The following is an 18,797-nucleotide window of genomic DNA, read 5'->3' as shown; positions in this document are numbered from 1 at the left end:
TGAAAGTGTCCCTGGAGGAATGAGCAGAACCAATGAAACATAGTGTCCCCAATTCCCACCTCCCGGAGACCCTCCAAAAGAATACCATGGTCAACATTATCAAAGGTCACTGAGAGATCAAGAACGAGCAGGGCCACACTCCCCTTTATCTATCTCCCGACGGATGTCATCAACCAGGGCAACCAAGGCAGTTTCAGTGCCACGGCTAGTCCTGAAACCAGATTGGAATGGATCCAAGTATTAACTAATATATTAACCACACTAGGAGATGAAGTTCAGAAGAAGGGAGCCAGTGGTTGTGCCAGGCTGACATTCTACCCTGACCTTGAAGGTATAAACTTACTTAGGTTACAGTATATGAAAGGACTGAGTTAGAACTCAAAGGTACGAAGTACATGGAAATGCATCTTGCCCATCAAATGACATAGAGTGTGAGAAGGGAATGGGAGAAGAAATTACAGAAGATGGGCAAATGTGGGAGGGGGAAAGTATAAAAGAATAAACCTTCTCCACCTGGAGCCTCTGAATCAGCAAATTCTGCCTAAAATGGGGAGTACAGTATGTCACAAAATCTACAGACAAATGTCTGGACTCACCTGGAGGAACCATGAGCTATGGAACTCCTTGCCACAAGGCAAATGATGTTGCTAAGTAGATACCAAAGATGGGCTAGATATTAGTAGAAAATGTCAGTAATTCCCAGCTGATTATGTCATATTTTGCTTCCATCTGCCACCATTTTATGACTGGCTCTGCCCTGCACCACCATCTTGAGACTGGTGGGCTTCAGTAATTTTCAGGTCTGTCAAGCAAGAACTAAGCACAGAAAGTGTGAGAATGCCTGTGCAAGGTAACAAGACCATCAAATTCAACCATTTAGTTTTCTGCCAATTTAGTCTTAATTCCCAGAGACAGAGGGGTCCCATCACCCTTTTGAGCATCTACCTCAGCCTTTCCCAACCAGTGTGCCTCCAGATGTTGTTGGACCACAATTCCCATCTTTCCTGACCATTCGCAAAGCTGGCTGAGGCTGATGGGAGTTGTGGTCCAACAACATCTGGAGGCACACTGGTTGGGAAAGGCTGATCTACCTGCTCATCTCTCCTCTTCTGCTAAGCCACGGACAAAGAGGTCTTCACCGCCATCTCCTTCCAGCAAGGAGATGTGCTTATGTTTCTAACTCAGATGTTGTTTCAGGAACAAAAACATGTATACACACATGAATCTGCCCTAAAGAGAGCCAGTCAATTGGCCTATCCAGATGCAGGGAGCTTGGAGGGGGAGGGCTACGTACCTGGCCTCTCAGCTGTGGTGTCATTGTCACCTACCTCGAGGCAGAGGGGGAGGATCAAGGCAATGGGGGGTTCGAGGCTGTGGGGGCAAATTTCCAGAGCTATTCAAGTGCTCCGCACAGCCCCAACCTACACCTCCCCGCTTACAGCTCCTGGGTCACTCCACCTTAGTACTATGTACTCTGAATGACATGGCAAGCCCCACCCACACACTCCCAATAAGACACCCGACTTGAGATAAATAAGTCACAGCACATGTGCCCATTTGCTATTATGCCTGTATTGCCTCCAGTCTCCAAGGCAGTATGGAAGTCCCAAGCGGGGGGAGTGCGGTTGCAGTCATGTCTTGCTTGTGGCTTCCCAAAGGCATCTGGATGGCCACCATGAGAACAGAATCCTAGATTAGATGGTGCCTCTGGCCTGATCCAGCAGGGCTCTTCTTCTAATGTCCAGGCTAAGTCCATCAATACCCCTGAAGTAATCTAATTGGGATCCTTACCCAGGGAGGTTATCATCTCATGAACGTCTGCCATGACCTCCTTGTAAATGGCTCTCTGGCCTGGATCCAGTGGGAGTCATTCCGCTTAGGTGCAATGCAAGGCCACCTCCTCAAAGGTCGCCAGACCCTGGAATATGAACACAATACTTTGCTCATAAACACTCCAAGGAAAAGTGTGGAAATTATCACCCCTCCACTCAGAATCCGAAGAGAGATGTGGCAAATGGGGATTGTTCCTTCCGTGTTCACAAATTACTTCATTGAGATGGCATTTACGTAAGGATAAAGTTCTTTTAAAGGACTCAAATGTAAAATTGCTGATCTTCTCACAAAAATATGTAACTTGTCCCTCAGATTGCCTTCCATATTTGATGAGTGTTGAGTCTCCAATGGAATCAGATTTTTCTTAAAGGGGATGCAAAGGGGATCCATATAATTAAGAGGCAGGTTAGCTGAATACTCTTCTGGGAAAACTACTCGAAACCATTATTAATGACAGAATTACCAAATATATCTAAGAAGAAGCCTTTGTGAAGCAGAACCACATATGGCTTTTGTTCTTAGAATACCATGGGCGGTTCTGGTTGCCTCTCCTCAAAAAGGGTATTGTAAAGGTGTAAAAAGGTGTAGAAAGGGGCAACCAAAATGATCAAGGAGTTAGAACAACATTTGGAGGTTTATTGTTCCTAACAAACATGAATAAGGAAAGATATGATAGACATGTATATAATTATGCAAGGTATGGAGAAAATGGACAGAGAAAAGTTTTTCTCCCTCTCTGATATGATGATTGAGGGCCATCCAGTAAAGCTAAATGTTGGCAGCTTCTGGAAAAATAAAAGCAAGCGCTTCTTCACACAGCACAGAGTTAAACTCTGGGATGCACCATCACAACATGCAGTCATGGCCACCAACCTGGATGGCATTAAATGAAGATTAGACAAAATCATGGAGGAAAAGGCCATCTGCGACTCCTAGCCTTGAGGCCTACGTACGACATCCACTGTCAGAGGCAGTATACTACTGAACAGCAGTTCCTGGGAATCCCTGGAAGAGGGCTGTTGCGCTCAGGTTCCCCCTGTGGGCTTCCCAGAGGCATCTGCTTGGGCACTGGACCAGACGGTCTTGGGTTCTCAGTGTAGACAACAGACTCCCTTAGAGGAAGCCCAGAAGTAAAAGAGGTAAGAGACAGCCCCCCCTGCAACTAGTCCCTCTGTGCGGAGGACGGACCCACTCCGGCTGTTCCCCAATGCGTCTCCCCAATGATCTTTCTCCTACCTGAGCTGGCTGCATGGTGGCTATTTTCCCTCCAGGGTCAAGGGGGAAGGACCTAGAATGTCACTCCGATGCCATTTCACAGCCTATGAAGGAAAAAAAAGTGGCCCAGTTATTACTAAATTAGTACACACCCCTATTTTGTCCAACCGCTCATGTCAACATTTAAACTGAGGTCCTTGACTTGCCACAACAGGCAGGGGGTGGTGACCAAAAAGAAATCAACAGCACAGCACAGAATTAAACTCTGGGATTCACCACCACAACACACAGTCATGGCCACCAACCTGGATGGCATTAAATGAAGATAAGACAAATTCATGGAGGAAAAGGCCATCTACGACTCCTAGCTATGATGTCCACTGTTGGAGGCAGTATACTACTGAACAGCAGTTCCTGGGAATCTCTGGAAGAGGGTTGTTGCTCTCAGGTTCTGCCTGAGGGCTTCCCAGCGGCATCTGCTTGGGCACTGTGATACTGGACCAGACGGCCTTGGGCCTGATTCAGCAGCACTCTTCATAGGACGTGTTCAAAGTTTCATGGGAAAACCTCAGTGGAGGCAACAGACTTCCTCAGAGGAAGCCCCAGAAGTAAAGGGGGTTAAAGACAAGGCCCTGTACAACTAGTCCCCCTGTGCTGAGGATGGACCCCCTCCTGCTGTTCCCCAATGCATCTCCCCAATGATCTTTCTCCTACCTGAGCTGGCTGCATGGTGGCCATTTTCCCTCCAGGTCAAGAGGGAAGGACCCAGACTGTCACTCCGATTCCTTTTCACAGCCTATGAAGGAAAAAAAAGAGAGGCCCAGTTATTACCTAACCAGTACAAAGCCCTATTTCATCCAACCGTTCATGTCAACATTTAAAACAAGGTTCTTGCATTGCCACAACAGGCAGGGAGTGGTGACCAAACAGAAATCAACAGCACGTCACATTTGAATGAATCCAATATGGAACAGACAATTTAAATAATGATTATATAGAACAACAAAATAGAGTAACATATGCATCTTCACCTTTTAAACCCAACTCTACACAGAGGAAGAACATGCTATGTGACAATTAACCAGAATGTAACTGATCCTGAATCCTACAATGGCCCATCTAAACTCCACCAGCTTACCTCTGCCATGTTATCTCTGCTGACCTATATGGCCATTTCATTGAAGGGAAGAACATCCCTCCTGAATCCCCCTTTCCCTTCCGTATTCAGCAAACCTCTTTTCTCTCCTCTCTTGAGCTTTACTTGGTAGCCTGTTTCTCCCCACCCCCGCATCCCTAAAATCCTCAGCTGCTTCTGGCCCCTACACCTCACCTCTCAGCTATATATTTAAAATCATTATTCTTTTAAAATGATATATAAAAAAGGATGCCCCTTCCACTTTGACCGCTGCTTCTCCTTCCTTTGCAATGGAAGAGACTCCCTAACCCTTCCTCGTCCCTCTCTCAGCCTGAGATTGTTCTCTGCCCCTCCCAAATCCAGGTGCTGTTGACAACTATGCTTGTTCAACAGCTGAGAGCAAAAAGGACCCAGGTCTCCTTCAGGAGTCTTTTTCTACGGCTGCTTTCAGGAAAGGCCGCAACCAGCACCACAAAAACTGATGATGACCAATATTTGGAAAAGTCTCAACTCACAGAGGGAGGGGAGAGGTCTTTTTATTGGCTTGAAAGGCAAGGGGCTGTTTTAATGGGAGGAGATTTGGGCAAGGGGAAGAGGCTACTGTGATGTTCCTATATTAATGTATATATGGTAAGTGTTGGTTGTTTAGAAGATACATGGTAAGTGGAGTGAAAGAGGAGGGGGAGTGAATGGGCAGTAGAATGCTAGATGATTGGCTGAGTGTTTAAAATGGCTGAATGTATAAAAGGAAGAGTGAGAGTGGAATCTGGGGGGAGAAGAGAAAGAGTGGGTTGTTTGGTGGGTTTGAGAGAGTTGTTTGCCAGGAGAGCGTGAAGAAGGTGGGCGGTGGAGTTCGGATTAGTATTGAGTAAAACCATATCCTTATGTGACTTAAGAAGAAATCTTGTTAATCTTGTTAGCTTTGTTATCTGTAATAAATACTTAATTTGGTTTACCAAAGGCCTGATCCTTGGCTGGGGTTTCACAGACCAGAAGGGAGGGTAAGGTAATGACCAAGGCTGAAGGGAAACTGTAACAAATGGTGGCAGCGGTGAAGAGAATAACAATACCAGTATTCAGAGTCTCTGGGAATACTAGTATTAGGACGTGACTGGTGGTTGCCTAGCAGGGGGATCTGTTGAGATCTGTGCTAGAGCGGGGAGAGAAACCATAAGAGAGGACAGTCCGGACTGGTGGAGTCCCTGGTGGTGCCTAGAGACAGGCAGTAACCACGCGCAGGTAGGAACCTGACAGGGAGAGCCAGGGAAGGACGCCTCACATGTGGTGGCAGTAGCGGTGGGATACGAACAACAGAGAATCCAGATACAAACCAAAGAGAATCCCAAAGACACGTGGTGACAAAGGAGACTACGTCACAGGTGTTGGCTGTAGCAGTGAGATACGAATACTAGACAATCCCTAACAGTGGTGTGGCAAACAGAAATAACAAAACAAGATTACTTGTGAGAGTGACTTGCAAAGAGTGTGTGGCAAAGAGTGAGTGAACTCAAACACCATGGCTGAATATATAAAAATGAAAAGAGAGGAGCTGGTGGAGAAGTGCATAACATTCAATTTACCTCACGAGGGTAAAGGGGTAGATCAATTGAGGGTAGCACTTATAGGATTTGCAACTGCCCAGCAAAAACAACCTGTCAGGGAAGAGACCCCAGAAGGATATTTAACTAATCCCGCTTATATAGAGTACTTGAGAGAGAAGTTAAGATGGGAGGCTGAGGAAAAAGACAAGCAGAGGGAGTTGGAAGCTGAGAGATTGAAGATGGAAGCTGAGAGATTGAGGAGGGAGGCTGATGAGAAAGAAAAGCAGCGGGTCTTTGAGGCTGAGGAAAAAGATAAACAGCAAGAGTTGGAAACTGAGAAAATGAGATTGGGGTTTGAGGAGAGGGAGAAGCAACGAGCATTGGATGCTGAATTACAAGTAGAAAAGTTAAAATTTGATAGAGAGAAATTTCACTCTGAGGAGACAAGGAAAGACAGAGATGGAGCAAAAATAAAAAATACTCCAAAGGACTTTGCTGTCTATGAGCCTGGTCAAGATCCTCAAATTTATCTCACAACCTTTGAAAAAGCAGCTCAGTTGTGGGGGCTACCAGAAGATAAATACATGCAGTATTTATCAAACCTGATTAAAGGGGAATTGGCTGAGGTATACCAATATTTCCCCTCAGACAGGCCCGTCACCTATGCTGAATTCAAAGAAGCAGTGTACAAAAGATTCAGACTGGGACCTGACTATTTTAGAAAGCTTTTCAGAAACTGTCAGATCCAAGCAGGGAGGTCTTTTGTGGAACTGGGAGCAAAATTGATGGATATATTTGGAAAGTGGATGAGTAGTGCCAAAGCTCAGTCAATGGAAGAGGTGAAAAGCCTCATGATACTGGATCAATTATACCATCAGTTACCACCAGAAATAAGGCTCCTGGTCAAAGACCGTTCCCCTACATCTGTGCAGGAGGCCGCAGAGATGGCGGATCACTTCGCCTCCAACAGAACTGGCTGGGTGGGGAAAACATCAAGAGATTTTAAACCCAGACCATATAACGCTGGCAGAAGGGATGTGGTACCACAGCGAGTGAGTCCTCCAGTAAAATCTGAAGGGCACAGGACACCCCAGAGTGGATCTGTGTACCCTAAAAGTGAGGAGAAATTATGCTACAAATGTGGTAGACTGGGGCACCTACGTTTTCAATGTGAGGTTGCCAACCCCATTAGTAATCCTGCTCAGACAAGGGCAGTGAAAATAGAGCCCAAGGCTTTAGAAACAGCGAAAAAGGTTCAGTTCTGCCAGATAAACTAGACAGAAGTAACAGACCTTGATTCAAGTCTGAGAGAGGAAGTGAGTGTACAAGGGGCAAATTATTGGGCATTGCTTGATACTGGTGCCGCTCAGACATTACTGAGGCCAGATTTAATAAAATCTGAGGTAATATTACCTCAGGAAACTGTGACTATCCAAGGAGTGAGGGGTCAACCAGAAAGTTTGCCTGTGGCCCTGGTGGATATGACTTGGAGAGGCCGAGAGGGCCGATATAAAGTAGGCATTAATGCCCAGCAACAAGAACCAGTAATACTGGGAAGAGCCCAAGGAAATGGGTAATGGGAGCCCAAGGAAAGATATATGTAGTGACCAGACAGCAAATTGGCAGAGAAAAAGAAGCCATATTAAGGGGGGCTGAAACAAACAGGGTGGAATCTGTTAACCAGCCTCAGGTCACCATAGCAACCACTAGCAGGCCTGCTGAAGGAGACAAACTGTATCAAGTGGTCTCTGGGGAAGAAGCAGAGCAATTCAGGGAAGAGCTGCATAAAGATATAAGTTTGAAGCAGATAAAGGAACAAGCTCTGACCCAAAAGATTCCTTTCACTGACAAACTGAGGAATCAAGTTGTGTGTGAGAATGGGATTTTATATAGACTGTGGATGCCTGCTGAGAGAAAGGGTGAATGTGAACCAGTGAAACAAATGATGGAAGTGGTGAAAGAGAATTTGAGTCAAGCTCAGCAGAAGCAACATTACTGGTATGACAGAACAGCCAGGGAACGTGTGTATGATGTGGGAGATATGGTTATGGCGTTCATACCCAGGAAACATGACAAATTACAGGCTAACTGGGAAGGACCATATACCATCAGAGAAAGGCTTGACACAGTGACGTATGTAATCACCACAGACCAATTAAACAAAACCAAAGTGGTTCATGTAAATATGTTGAAGCCTTACCATACCAGGGATGCACAGGTGTTGCAAGTTACCTTATTCCCTGAGGGAAGTGGGCCTGAACTTCCAGATTTGGTACAGGAAAGCAAAGACAAAGGAGGGGTAGATCAAGTGGAATAGAAATTTAATAAATAAATAAATTTAATAAATAAAGAAGGGAAACAAGGAACATGAAGAATCTGCCTTACACCGAGTCAAACCATGGATCCGTCTAGCTCGGGACTGTCTCCTTGGGGATTTCCCAGGAATACTCCAAACAGAAGGGACCCGGCAGGAGGGCAGAGCTGGGATCCGTGGGGCAGGATTGCACCCTCAAACCCTGGGGGTCCCCTGATGGAGGGGGGCTCCTAAAAGGGGGTCTCGCTTTCTTCCAAATTCCCCTCCTCCTCACCCACCGACCGACCGACCGAAATAGTGCACCTTGTTCTCGGGTATCCCTCTTTGCAGCCCCTCCCACACCTCCGCAAGTAGAAAGAGATGGACAGCTCACTCCCTGCATTTCTTTCTGGTAGGCGGGACAGGAAAGGGAAGTTCTCTATGGCAACCTCCCTTCTGCTCTAGGAATTGCTGCTTTTTTTGTTGTCGTTATTAACCATTAAAGAGCACAACGGCTGAAGCCCCTTGGCTGTTTCTCACAGAGGGCCGAGGGGGTCAGCAACTTTCTGAACTGTGTTTAAAAAATAAAATAAAAATCTTATTTAATATTTAATAAAAACACTGTCCAGGAAAAGTTTACATGAAAAAGAACAACTTAAGGCGAGCCTGCTGGATGAGGCCACTGGCCCAGCTAGAGTCCAGCCTCCTGTTCTCACAGTGGACCACCTAGGGTTGCCAGGTCGGAACCATCCAAAAACCTGAGAAAATGGGGGCGGGCCCTAGTGACATCATGAAGCATGATACATTGTATCAACCACGCGTGCGTGCAGCATACCATTCAAAAAAAATTTCTGATTGGAAATTAAAATAGAAATCTTACCTAAAAGAGGTCCAGCTGAAGTGACAAGGTCATTCCTTTTTCTTAGGGAGTATGGATGGAAAATGGAAATGGAATGCCTTCAAGTCGATCCCGACTTATGGTGACCCTATGAATAGGGTTTTCATGGTAAGAGGTATTCAGAGGTGGTTTACCATTGCGTTCCTCTGACTTTGGACACATATACTTTGGACACATAATGAGAAGACATGATTCATTAGAAAAGACAATAATACTGGGAAAAACAGAAGGGAGTAGAAAAAGAGGAAGACCAAACAAGAGATGGATTGATTCCATAAAGGAAGCCACAGACCTGAACTTGCAAGATCTGAACAGGGTGGTTTATGACAGATGCTATTGGGGTCGCTGATTCATAGGGTCACCATAAGTTGAAAATGACTTGAAGGCACATTAACAACAACAACTGAATTAAAGATACAAAAGAGGAAAGTGGAAGGTGTTTTATTTTATTTTTTACAGCCTGGAGAAGTGGTAAGAGGTAAAGTCAGGAATGAACGAATTTTTTTAATGAACAAGATAGCATGTTGAACTATCTTGTAAAAATGAACTAAGAGTGCTTGCAGCAGCTATGCTAATGCAGAATGAGCCAGTTATTATCTGCATGGTGCTATGAAGTCAGTTGTATGTTAACTGTATGCTCATGCAACAGATGGTATAGCACAGTGGGGAGGAGAGCCTGGCTGGGAGTCCAGAGTCTATGAGTTCAAATCCCCGCTCGTGTCTCCTGGATGTCAAGGGCCAGCTAAAGATCACCCCCACAGTGAGTGGCTCAGGGGTTATGTGCCCTGCCACCTGTGGGCAAGGTGCATAGTCGCAAGAACATAAGAACATAAGAAGAGCCTGCTGGATCAGGCCAGTGGCGCATCTAGTCCAGCATCCTGTTCTCACAATGGCCAACCAGGTGCCTGGGGGAAGCCCGGAAGCAGGACCTGAGTGCAAGAACACTCTCCCCTCCTGAGGCTTCCGGCAACTGGTTTTCAGAAGCATGCTGCCTCTGACTAGGGTGGCAGAGCACAGCCATCATGGCTAGTAGCCATTGATAGCCCTGTCCTCCATGAATTTGTCTAATCTTCTTTTAAAGCCATCCAAGCTGGTGGCCATTACTGCATCTTGTGGGAGCAAGGAGCCGTTTCCCCCAGCTGGCAGTTGCGGACAAGGAAGGGACTGGCTTGTGCAGCTGTGGCAAGCTGAGCAGGCCCTAGCCAGGTGGGGAGTACTAGCCTTAGATGGTAAACCGCCTCTGAATACCGCTTACCATGAAATCCCTATTCATAGGGTAGCCATAAGTCGGAATCAACTTGAAGGCAGTCCATTTCCATTTCCATGCATATAAATAAATAAATAAATAAATAAATTTAATTTTTGTGTCGCCTATCTGGCCGAAACCACTCTAGGCGACGTACAACATTAAATTCAACAATACATGATAATACAATACATAATAAAATACAGTGCAGTCAACAATAACCATTTTAAAAAGCGGCAGTACAGGGCCATCAATAGACAATTTTAAAACAATATAAAGAAATTAGCCCACTCCGGGGACCCCAAAGGCCTGTCCAAAGAGCCATGTTTTTAAGGCTCGGCGAAATGTATCTAGGGAAGGGGCATGGCGAAGATCGAAGGGAGGGAGTTCCAGAGAGTGGGGGCCGCCACTGAGAATGCCCTCTCTCTAGTCCCCACCAACCTAGCTGTTTTTGTTGGTGGGACGGAGAGAAGGCCCTGTGTGGCTGATCTGGTGGTACTTAGTTGATGATCTTAGTTGGTGGTACTGGAGGTGCTCCTTCAGGTAAACTGGGCCGAGACCGTATAGGGATTTAAAGGTTAAGACCAACACCTTGAATTGGGCCCGGAAAACAACTGGAAGCCAATGTAGATGAAATAACACCGGCACGATGTGATCACGGGGGCGGCTGCTTGCAAGCAGGCGTGCCGCCGCATTCTGCACCAGTTGTAGTTTCCGGACTGTTTTCAAGGGTAACCCCACGTAGAGCGCATTGCAGTAGTCTAATCGAGAGGTAATTAAACAGATGCAGTCAAGTTTTTGGACTTTATTGTGATTGCTGGCCAAGCAGGATAGAGCTCATGGGAGTTTTAGTACAATATCTGGAGGATGCTACTTTGGCTGCCTTTGGGATAATAGATGGCAGCCTTAAGTCTGAAATGGTGTTTGGAATTCTGTAGAGACCAGCCAGTACACATTATGTCATAAGGCCAATTCTTAACCATTTGGCTGTGGCAGTTACTGTTGTTCAGTAAAGCATGCTATGAGACTCACAGACAGGGTTTTTAGTAGAGAGAAGGAAACCTGAAGCAAAAGGGTTAAGCAGAGAAGAACAGAGCGCCAGGTTTGCCAAGGTCAGCAGCTGGTGGGCAAGTAGATAAGGAAGGAACTTGCAGAAGCTCTGGTGTGGGGGAAAAGTCGTTTTGGAGAGAGAACTGCGTTTTGTGTTTTTGTCAGTAAAGACTCTTACAAGAAACTTGCCTGGCCTGGCTTATTTACTGTTCTATGCGACACTTGAATTACTTACTTGTATGATCTCTATACGCACACACCGACAGGGGTTATGGGCCCAGCTTATCATACAAAGTAAGGGGTTCAAGTGCCGTTGCTGCAGAGAAAAGAAAGTGCAAGAAAGAGGCAAGTAAGAGTGGACAACATGGCTGTAAACCTGTTATCCGGGATGCCGATGGAGAGACTGAATGCTGTAAACTACTCCAGCTGGAAATGGAGAATGAGAGCAGTTCTGATTAAAGAAGATTTGAATGATGTTGTAGAAAACCCCCCTCCGGCAGCTCCTTCAGCAGCGTGGACGAAGAAAGATGAGAAAGCGAAGGCTTTTATTACTCTGGGGCTGTCTGATTCACAACTGTTGCTGGTGAGTAATGAGCCGACAGCTAATCAAATGTGGGAGAAGCTAAGGGCCGCTCATGTGCAGCAAACCGCAGGGAGCCGGCTGTGTTTAGCACGGAAACTTTATCAGATGCGTTTTACAGATGAAGTGACTATGACAGAGCATCTGGCTGAATTTCGTAGATTGTTTGCTGAACTGCAAGAAAGAGGAGTGCATCATAGTGACATTCAGATGGTCTATATACTGTTATCTTCATTTGATCGAAACTGGGATGTAATGGTCTCGAGCTTAGAAACTTTACCAGACGGAAATTTAAATTTGGACTTTGTAGAACAAAAACTTCAACAAGAATGGAATACGAGACAAGAGAGTAAGAAGACTGAATTAAAAGAGACTGAGGCTGTACAACAACAACAATATCAAAGAAACAGGCAAGAGAATAAAATGTTATTTTTGTGGGTCCCGAGGACATATACAGAGACATTGTTTAAGTAAGAAGAGAAATAACAGGGACTTTGGACGTCAGAGAACAAGCGTGAACTTTATAGCTAAGGAGGACAATAAACTAATTAACTCTAAGTGGCTTCTGGACAGCGGAGCGTCTAATTGCCTGATCACAGACTCTAGTTTATTTTACACATCAAAGCCAGTGCAGGAGAAGATTTATCTGGCTGACGGATCGTCTCAGAACGCAATTACAAGAGGCACACTCAGGTTAAGTAATTTGGGAACTATATTGACAGATGTGTTATTAGTTTCTGGTTTAAAATATAACATTCTATCAGTACGAAAACTAGCTCAAATAGGTTGTAAAATTACATTTGAAGGGGATAGATGTTTTGTGAGAAAAGATGGTGAAATCTGTATGCAAGGGAAATTACAGAACCAAATGTTTATGGTAGAGAGCAAGCTTGATAAACCCACGTGTGCCTGGATAGGAGTAAATAAAAACATACACGAAAACTGTATACATGAATGGCACAGAAAACTGGGGCACGCACATTTTGAGAAAGTGAAAAATACTCCAAAGCATAGTCAAGATTTGGAACTAACACACTGTGAGCATGTGGATGAATGTGAAGTATGCTATAAAACAAAAATGACTGTGACTCCTGTAAATAAGAGCTGTGAAAGCACGACCACTAAACCCTATCAGCTCATACATGTGGATTTGGCTGGACCTTTCCAGTGCTCAAAAGGTGGGGCAAGATTTTATTTAGTGATTGTGGATTTTTCCAGATGTACACATGTATTCTTATTGAAAAAGAAAAGTGAAGCAGAAGACAAATTAAAGGCATTTATACAGAGGACAGAGACACGATATGGGGTTGTTATCAAAAATATCAAATCAGATCAAGGTGGGGAATTTACCAGTAATTCATTTAGAACATATTTGGAAAAGAAGGGAATAATACAAAGTCTCACTGCTCCCTTCAGCCCATCCTCCAACGGAACTGCAGAGAGGAGGAACCGGTCATTGCAGGATTCAATGAGAGCCATGCTAGCTGATGCAGATATGAATAACACCTATTGGGGTGAATGTATTCTGTACACTACATACATTCAGAACTGTCTTGTGCACAGAGTAATAGGCATGTCTCCATATGAGAAATTGACTGGAAGAAAACCCAGGGTAAAACACATAGAGCGTTTTAGAGCTAAATGCTGGGTGCATGTGTCAAAGCAGAAAAGGCATGGTAAATTGGCCTCAAGAGCTCAGGCAGGTCGTATTTTGGGATTTCAGAATTCATATTATAGAATTTGGTTGCCTGAGAAACAACAATTAGTGTTAAGTAGAAGCATAAAGGTGATAGATAAACCTTGGAAAGACAGTCAAACAGTAATACTTGATAGTGCAAGCAAGCAGGAAGCAGCAGATGTTCCTTTTGGGCATCAAATACCATTAAGAACCACATTGACTGACTTAATTCAAAGTGGCAAACGTACTGTGAAAAGACTGAGAAGTAAAGACATGGCAATGCAAGATAAAGAGGTGCCAGGTACTAGTGCAGGAACAAGTGCAGACACAGGTGCAGGACCAAGTAAAATTGAGAGTGAGGAAGAAATGGAAATAGATACTGTTAGAAGGTCAGAAAGAAAAACGAAAGGAAAACCACCTCATAGATTTACATTTAACGTTATACAAAAGAATGATGATACAGATGATGAGACAAATGAATATCCAGTAGAATGGGAAAAAGAAGGGCCAATAGACAAAGAAACAATGGATCTCATGTGGAAATATTGTATTGAAGAATGAAATATAAATGAGTGTTATCAAATAAAAGTGAATAAATGACTCTGTAAAACTTGTGTGAATAAAGAACAAAACTGAAATGTAAATGTAAATAGATACTGTAAGGAAACAAAACCATGTACTGATGTGTATTGAAATGAAAAGTTAATATTGTATGAATGTAGTTTTGTAATCTGTGAGTCTCAGGTGGGAGCTGTTGTTCAGTAAAGCATGCTATGAGACTCACAGACAGGGTTTTTAGTAGAGAGAAGGAAACCTGAAGCAAAAGGGTTAAGCAGAGAAGAACAGAGCGCCAGGTTTGCCAAGGTCAGCAGCTGGTGGGCAAGTAGATAAGGAAGGAACTTGCAGAAGCTCTGGTGTGGGGGAAAAGTCGTTTTGGAGAGAGAACTGCGTTTTGTGTTTTTGTCAGTAAAGACTCTTACAAGAAACTTGCCTGGCCTGGCTTATTTACTGTTCTATGCGACACTTGAATTACTTACTTGTATGATCTCTATACGCACACACCGACAGTTACCTGAAATTGCTCTTTCGTGGGCTCTCATAAACACCACCAAGCTTTTAAGAACATAAGAACATAAGAAGAGCCTGCTGGATCAGGCCAGTGGCCCATCTAGTCCAGCATCCTGTTCTCACAGTGGCCAACCAGGTGCCTGGGGGAAGCCCGCAAGCAGGACCCGAGTGCAAGAACACTCTCCCCTCCTGAGGCTTCCGGCAACTGGTTTTCAGAAGCATGCTGCCTCTGACTAGGGTGGCAGAGCACAGCCATCATGGCTAGTAGCCATTGATAGCCCTGTCCTCCATGAATTTGTCTAATCTTCTTTTAAAGCCATCCAAGCTGGTGGCCATTACTGCATCTTGTGGGAGCAAATTCCATAGTTTAACTATGCGCTGAGTAAAGAAGTACTTCCTTTTGTCTGTCCTGAATCTTCCAACATTCAGCTTCTTTGAATGTCCACGAGTTCTAGTATTATGAGAGAGGGAGAAGAACCTTTCTCTATCCACCCTCTCAATGCCATGCATAATTTTATACACTTCTATCATGTCTCCTCTGACCCGCCTTTTCTCTAAACTAAAAAGCCCCAAATGCTGCAACCTTTCCTCGTAAGGGAGTCGCTCCATCCCCTTGATCATTCTCGTTGCCCTCTTCTGAACCTTTTCCAACTCTATAATATCCTTTTTTAGATGAGGCGACCAGAACTGTACACAGTATTCCAAATGCGGCCGCACCATAGATTTATACAATGGCATTTAAAACAGACCAGCTTGTTTAAGTACATACAAAGAATAAAAAAGGAAGTCAACTGACAAGAACAAGACACTGTTTTTCTAAGCAAAATTGATCAAAGAAAAAAAGTATGCTTGTGTGTGTGCCTGTGCGTTTGTGTGTAACACACACACACACACACTTACATGTAGCATAGAATCACAGAGCTAGAAGGGGCCTTTTAGTCCTTCTAGTCTAAGCCCCTGCTGGAAGTCCAAAACCCAGAACAAGATCAGGTCTGTTCGCTTAAATTGCCACATTAGAGACTTAATGAGACAACACGAGTCAGTTTAATGGGAACTTTCCCACAACAGGGTGACCATATGCTTAGATCTGATAGACCTGAAGCAGTTGACAATTTAGGGCAGACTTCCCCAGCTTGGTGCCCTCCAGATGTTAGCTGGTGGCAGCTGTATGCCCAAAGATATCTGGAAGGCACCAGGTTGGGGAAGGCTGCTTTGGGGAGATGGGAAATGTGCAGAAAAATGGAACAATGGCACACATTCCTATTTGTTGTCATTTCAATCTCACTCCCACATCCTGTCAAGAAAAGACAATCACATGATGATTCTGTCCATTTCCAGCAGTGCAATTATCCAGAGGAAATAGTAAGAAACTGAGGATTAGGGCCAAACTCTCTCTTTCTCTCTCCAGCCTCTCTCTCTTTCTCTCTCTCTCCAGCATCTCTCTCTTTCTCTCTCTTTCTCCAGCATCTCTCTCTTTCTCCAGCATCTCTCTCTTTCTCTCTCTCTCCAGCATCTCTCTCTTTCTCCAGCATCTCTCTCTTTCTCTCTTTCTCCAGCATCTCTCTCTTTCTTTCTCCAGCATCTCTCTCTTTCTCTCTCTCTCTCCAGCATCTCTCTCTTTCTCCAGCATCTCTCTCTTTCTCCAGCATCTCTCTCCAGCATCTCTCTCCAGCATCTCTCTTTCTCTCTCTCTCTCCAGCATCTCTCTCTTTCTCCAGCATCTCTCTTTCTCTCTCTCTCTCTCTCTAGCCTCTCTCTCTTTCTCTCTCTCTCTCCAGCCTGCCACCCACAGCAGCAGTGGACGCCGGACGGGGCCAGCTCCTTCTTAGCCCCGAGGACGCCCGGCCGCTTCACCCCTCGTGCTGTGGGCACCGCTGGGCGGCAGCGGCCGTGATGGCCCCCCCCCCAGCCAGAGACGCTGCGGCGGCCGCCGCCGCCGCCACTCCCGAGCTCCATCGCAGCCACTCCCGCCCAGCGGCGCCCACAGCAGGAGGGAGAATGACAGCGCCGCACTCGCCAGCCCCTCGTTGCCGCTCCCGCCCGCCCCTGTCCAAGACAGGCTGCACCTCTGGCCTCGGCCGCAGGGCATCTCTGGACACGTGCAGAGTGTCCTGGCCTCGCCGCCTGGGAGACAGAGCCCGGCCCCGGCGGCACCAGCTCTCCCTGCCTCAATGACAAAGGGCGGGAAGGCGGCTAGCCACACCCATCACACATGCGTGTCAATCACGCATACGTGGCTGAGGGGGCCAGTGAAAAGCCGGAGATCATCCAGTTTAAGCAAAGTATTGCCGGAGACAGCCCCCCTTTCCCTGAAACTCCGTCAGAAAACTGGAGACCTGGCAACCCTAGGCCCACCAGATGCCCCCCCCGGGAAGCCCCCAAGGAGGACCTGAGCGCAAGAGTCTCCCTCCCCTCCTGCGCCTTCTGCAACTGGTGTGCAGAACCTGTGACGATGGTGGCAGAGCACAGCCGTCATGGCTGGTAGCCAGATAGCCTTTTCCTCCATGAACTTGTCTGATCCGCTTTTAAAGCCGTCCAGGCTAGTGGCCATCACTGCCGCTTGTGGGAGTGAATTCCTCAATTAACTGTGTGAAGGACTTTCTTTTGTCTGTCCTGAATCTTCCCACCTTGAGCTTCATTTTATGCCCATGACTTCTAGGGTGTTATAAGAGAGGAAGAAAAGCTTTTTTTCAATTCTCTTTCTCTAGGCCATCATTGCCATGCCTAATTTCATGCACATCCATCGTCTGCCATGTAAGACTGCTTCTTTGGCTCCTGCTAAGTGTTAAAGAGCCAGTGTGGCATAGTGGTTAAAGTGTTGCCCTACGACCTGGGAGACCAGGATTCAAATCCCCACATAGCAATGAAGCTCCCTGGCTGGCCTTGGACCAGTTACTGCCTTTCAGCCTGAGAGGAGGGCAATGGTAAAAACCACTTCTGAATACCACTTACCATGAAAACCCTATTCATGAGAAGGCACTCACCAAGCTACTGGGGAAGAACAAAGGACAAGTACGAGTAGCGCTGTGACTAATGACGCAGCTGGATCAAAGCCGAAAGGAAGCCCAGAGGCTGATGCGCACAGATGCGAAAGGAGAGTCTGGAGTTGTACGACGCACACAATAGGAACATGGAAAGTGAGAAGCATGAACCAGGGAAAGTTAGAATTTGTCAAGCAAGAAATGGAACGTATCAACATTGCAATACTTGGCGTGAGTGACAGGAATGGGACATTTTTAATCAGGCAACTACAAAATATTTTATGCAGGAAATGAGAAATTAAGAAGAAACGGGGTTGCTTTAAATCTATTAACATAACCATCATCTAAGTCTATGCTCCAACAGCAAATACAGAAGAAGAGGAATTGGAGAGATTTTATGCAGAAGTACAGGAAGAAACTGATTACACACCAAAACAAGATGTTCTGATAATCATGGGGCACTGGAATGCAAAAGCAGGGGACAGAGAAGAACTAGGAATTGTGGGGAAATGGGGCTTAGGAGACAGAAATGAAGCAGGAGAAAGACTTATTGAATTCTGTGAAGCCAATAATTTGTTTCTTGCAAACACATTTTTTGAGCAACCAAAAAGACGACTGTACATGTGGACATCACCAGATGGTAAATATAGGAATCAAACTGATTATAGAATAGGAGGCATATGACTGGCAGAATAGGAGCAGAAACAAGAGAAAGAAGTAGACCATTTGGCGGAATTGACGAGCCCCTGGAAACAGATTTCTAGGAAACATGGAGAATAGCATTATCTAAGAGCTCAGTGCTTCAGTCCTCCGGAAGGAAATTGTACCACTGACTTCAGCTGAAGTATTCTATTTGGAAAAAATCAGGTTGGATTCTATAGACTGTTGAACACACCATTATATTTCAAAATTCTGGGAGTGGCTATTCCACCAGGCTGCCTCAATAGGGGAGATCAGAAGCAGGGCTTATCCCGTCAGCTCTCCTGAAAAAACAACTCCATCAGGCTTCCTCTTCTGCAGCTCTCACGTGGCAGCAGGCATTCCATCAGGCTGCCTTCTGGAGAAATGTAGGAAGCAGAGTTCATCCCACCAGCTCTGCTGGAAGACCAGCCCCACCAGGCACCTCCTATACCTGAACTGTATCAAGGGCTGTAGTGAGGATAAAAGGGAACTATGTATACCTACTACCACTATCACTACCACCACCACCACCACCATCATCAAGAAGGAAGAGGGATTGAGGACGCCGCCTGCCTTCTTCAACTTTCTATTGCCATGA

The 18,797-nt window shown here is 45.5% G+C and overlaps 1 protein-coding gene across 3 annotated transcripts in view; it reads right to left on the bottom strand.

The window, feature by feature from the left end:
* The window catches only part of LOC133381551 (zinc finger protein 501-like), a 110,118-nt gene extending 101,704 nt beyond the window's left edge, over window positions 1–8,414 (bottom strand). Inside the window, exons 1-4 of one of the 3 annotated variants that reach the window (XR_009761693.1) lie at window positions 8,342–8,414; window positions 3,763–3,844; window positions 3,070–3,152; window positions 1,100–1,918 (exon numbers count right to left, since the gene is read on the bottom strand). Coding sequence is in view for 2 of the 3 variants with exons in the window: in XM_061620799.1 (XP_061476783.1) it covers window positions 3,070–3,084 (15 nt within the window). In the remaining variant the exon portion in view is untranslated. Of the gene's footprint in view, window positions 1–1,099; window positions 1,919–3,069; window positions 3,153–3,762; window positions 3,845–4,186; window positions 4,233–8,341 lie in introns of those variants that run through there. The other 2 variants (XM_061620799.1, XM_061620800.1) reach the window with 2 other exon arrangements.
* Window positions 8,415–18,797: the final 10,383 nt, after the last annotated feature.

This window comes from Rhineura floridana, chromosome 3, assembly GCF_030035675.1.
Source record: "Rhineura floridana isolate rRhiFlo1 chromosome 3, rRhiFlo1.hap2, whole genome shotgun sequence".
Classification (NCBI taxonomy): Eukaryota; Metazoa; Chordata; class Lepidosauria; order Squamata; family Rhineuridae; genus Rhineura; species Rhineura floridana.
The sequence above is the reverse complement of the archived record's forward strand: the minus strand, read 5'-3'. Positions and strand labels throughout refer to the sequence as shown.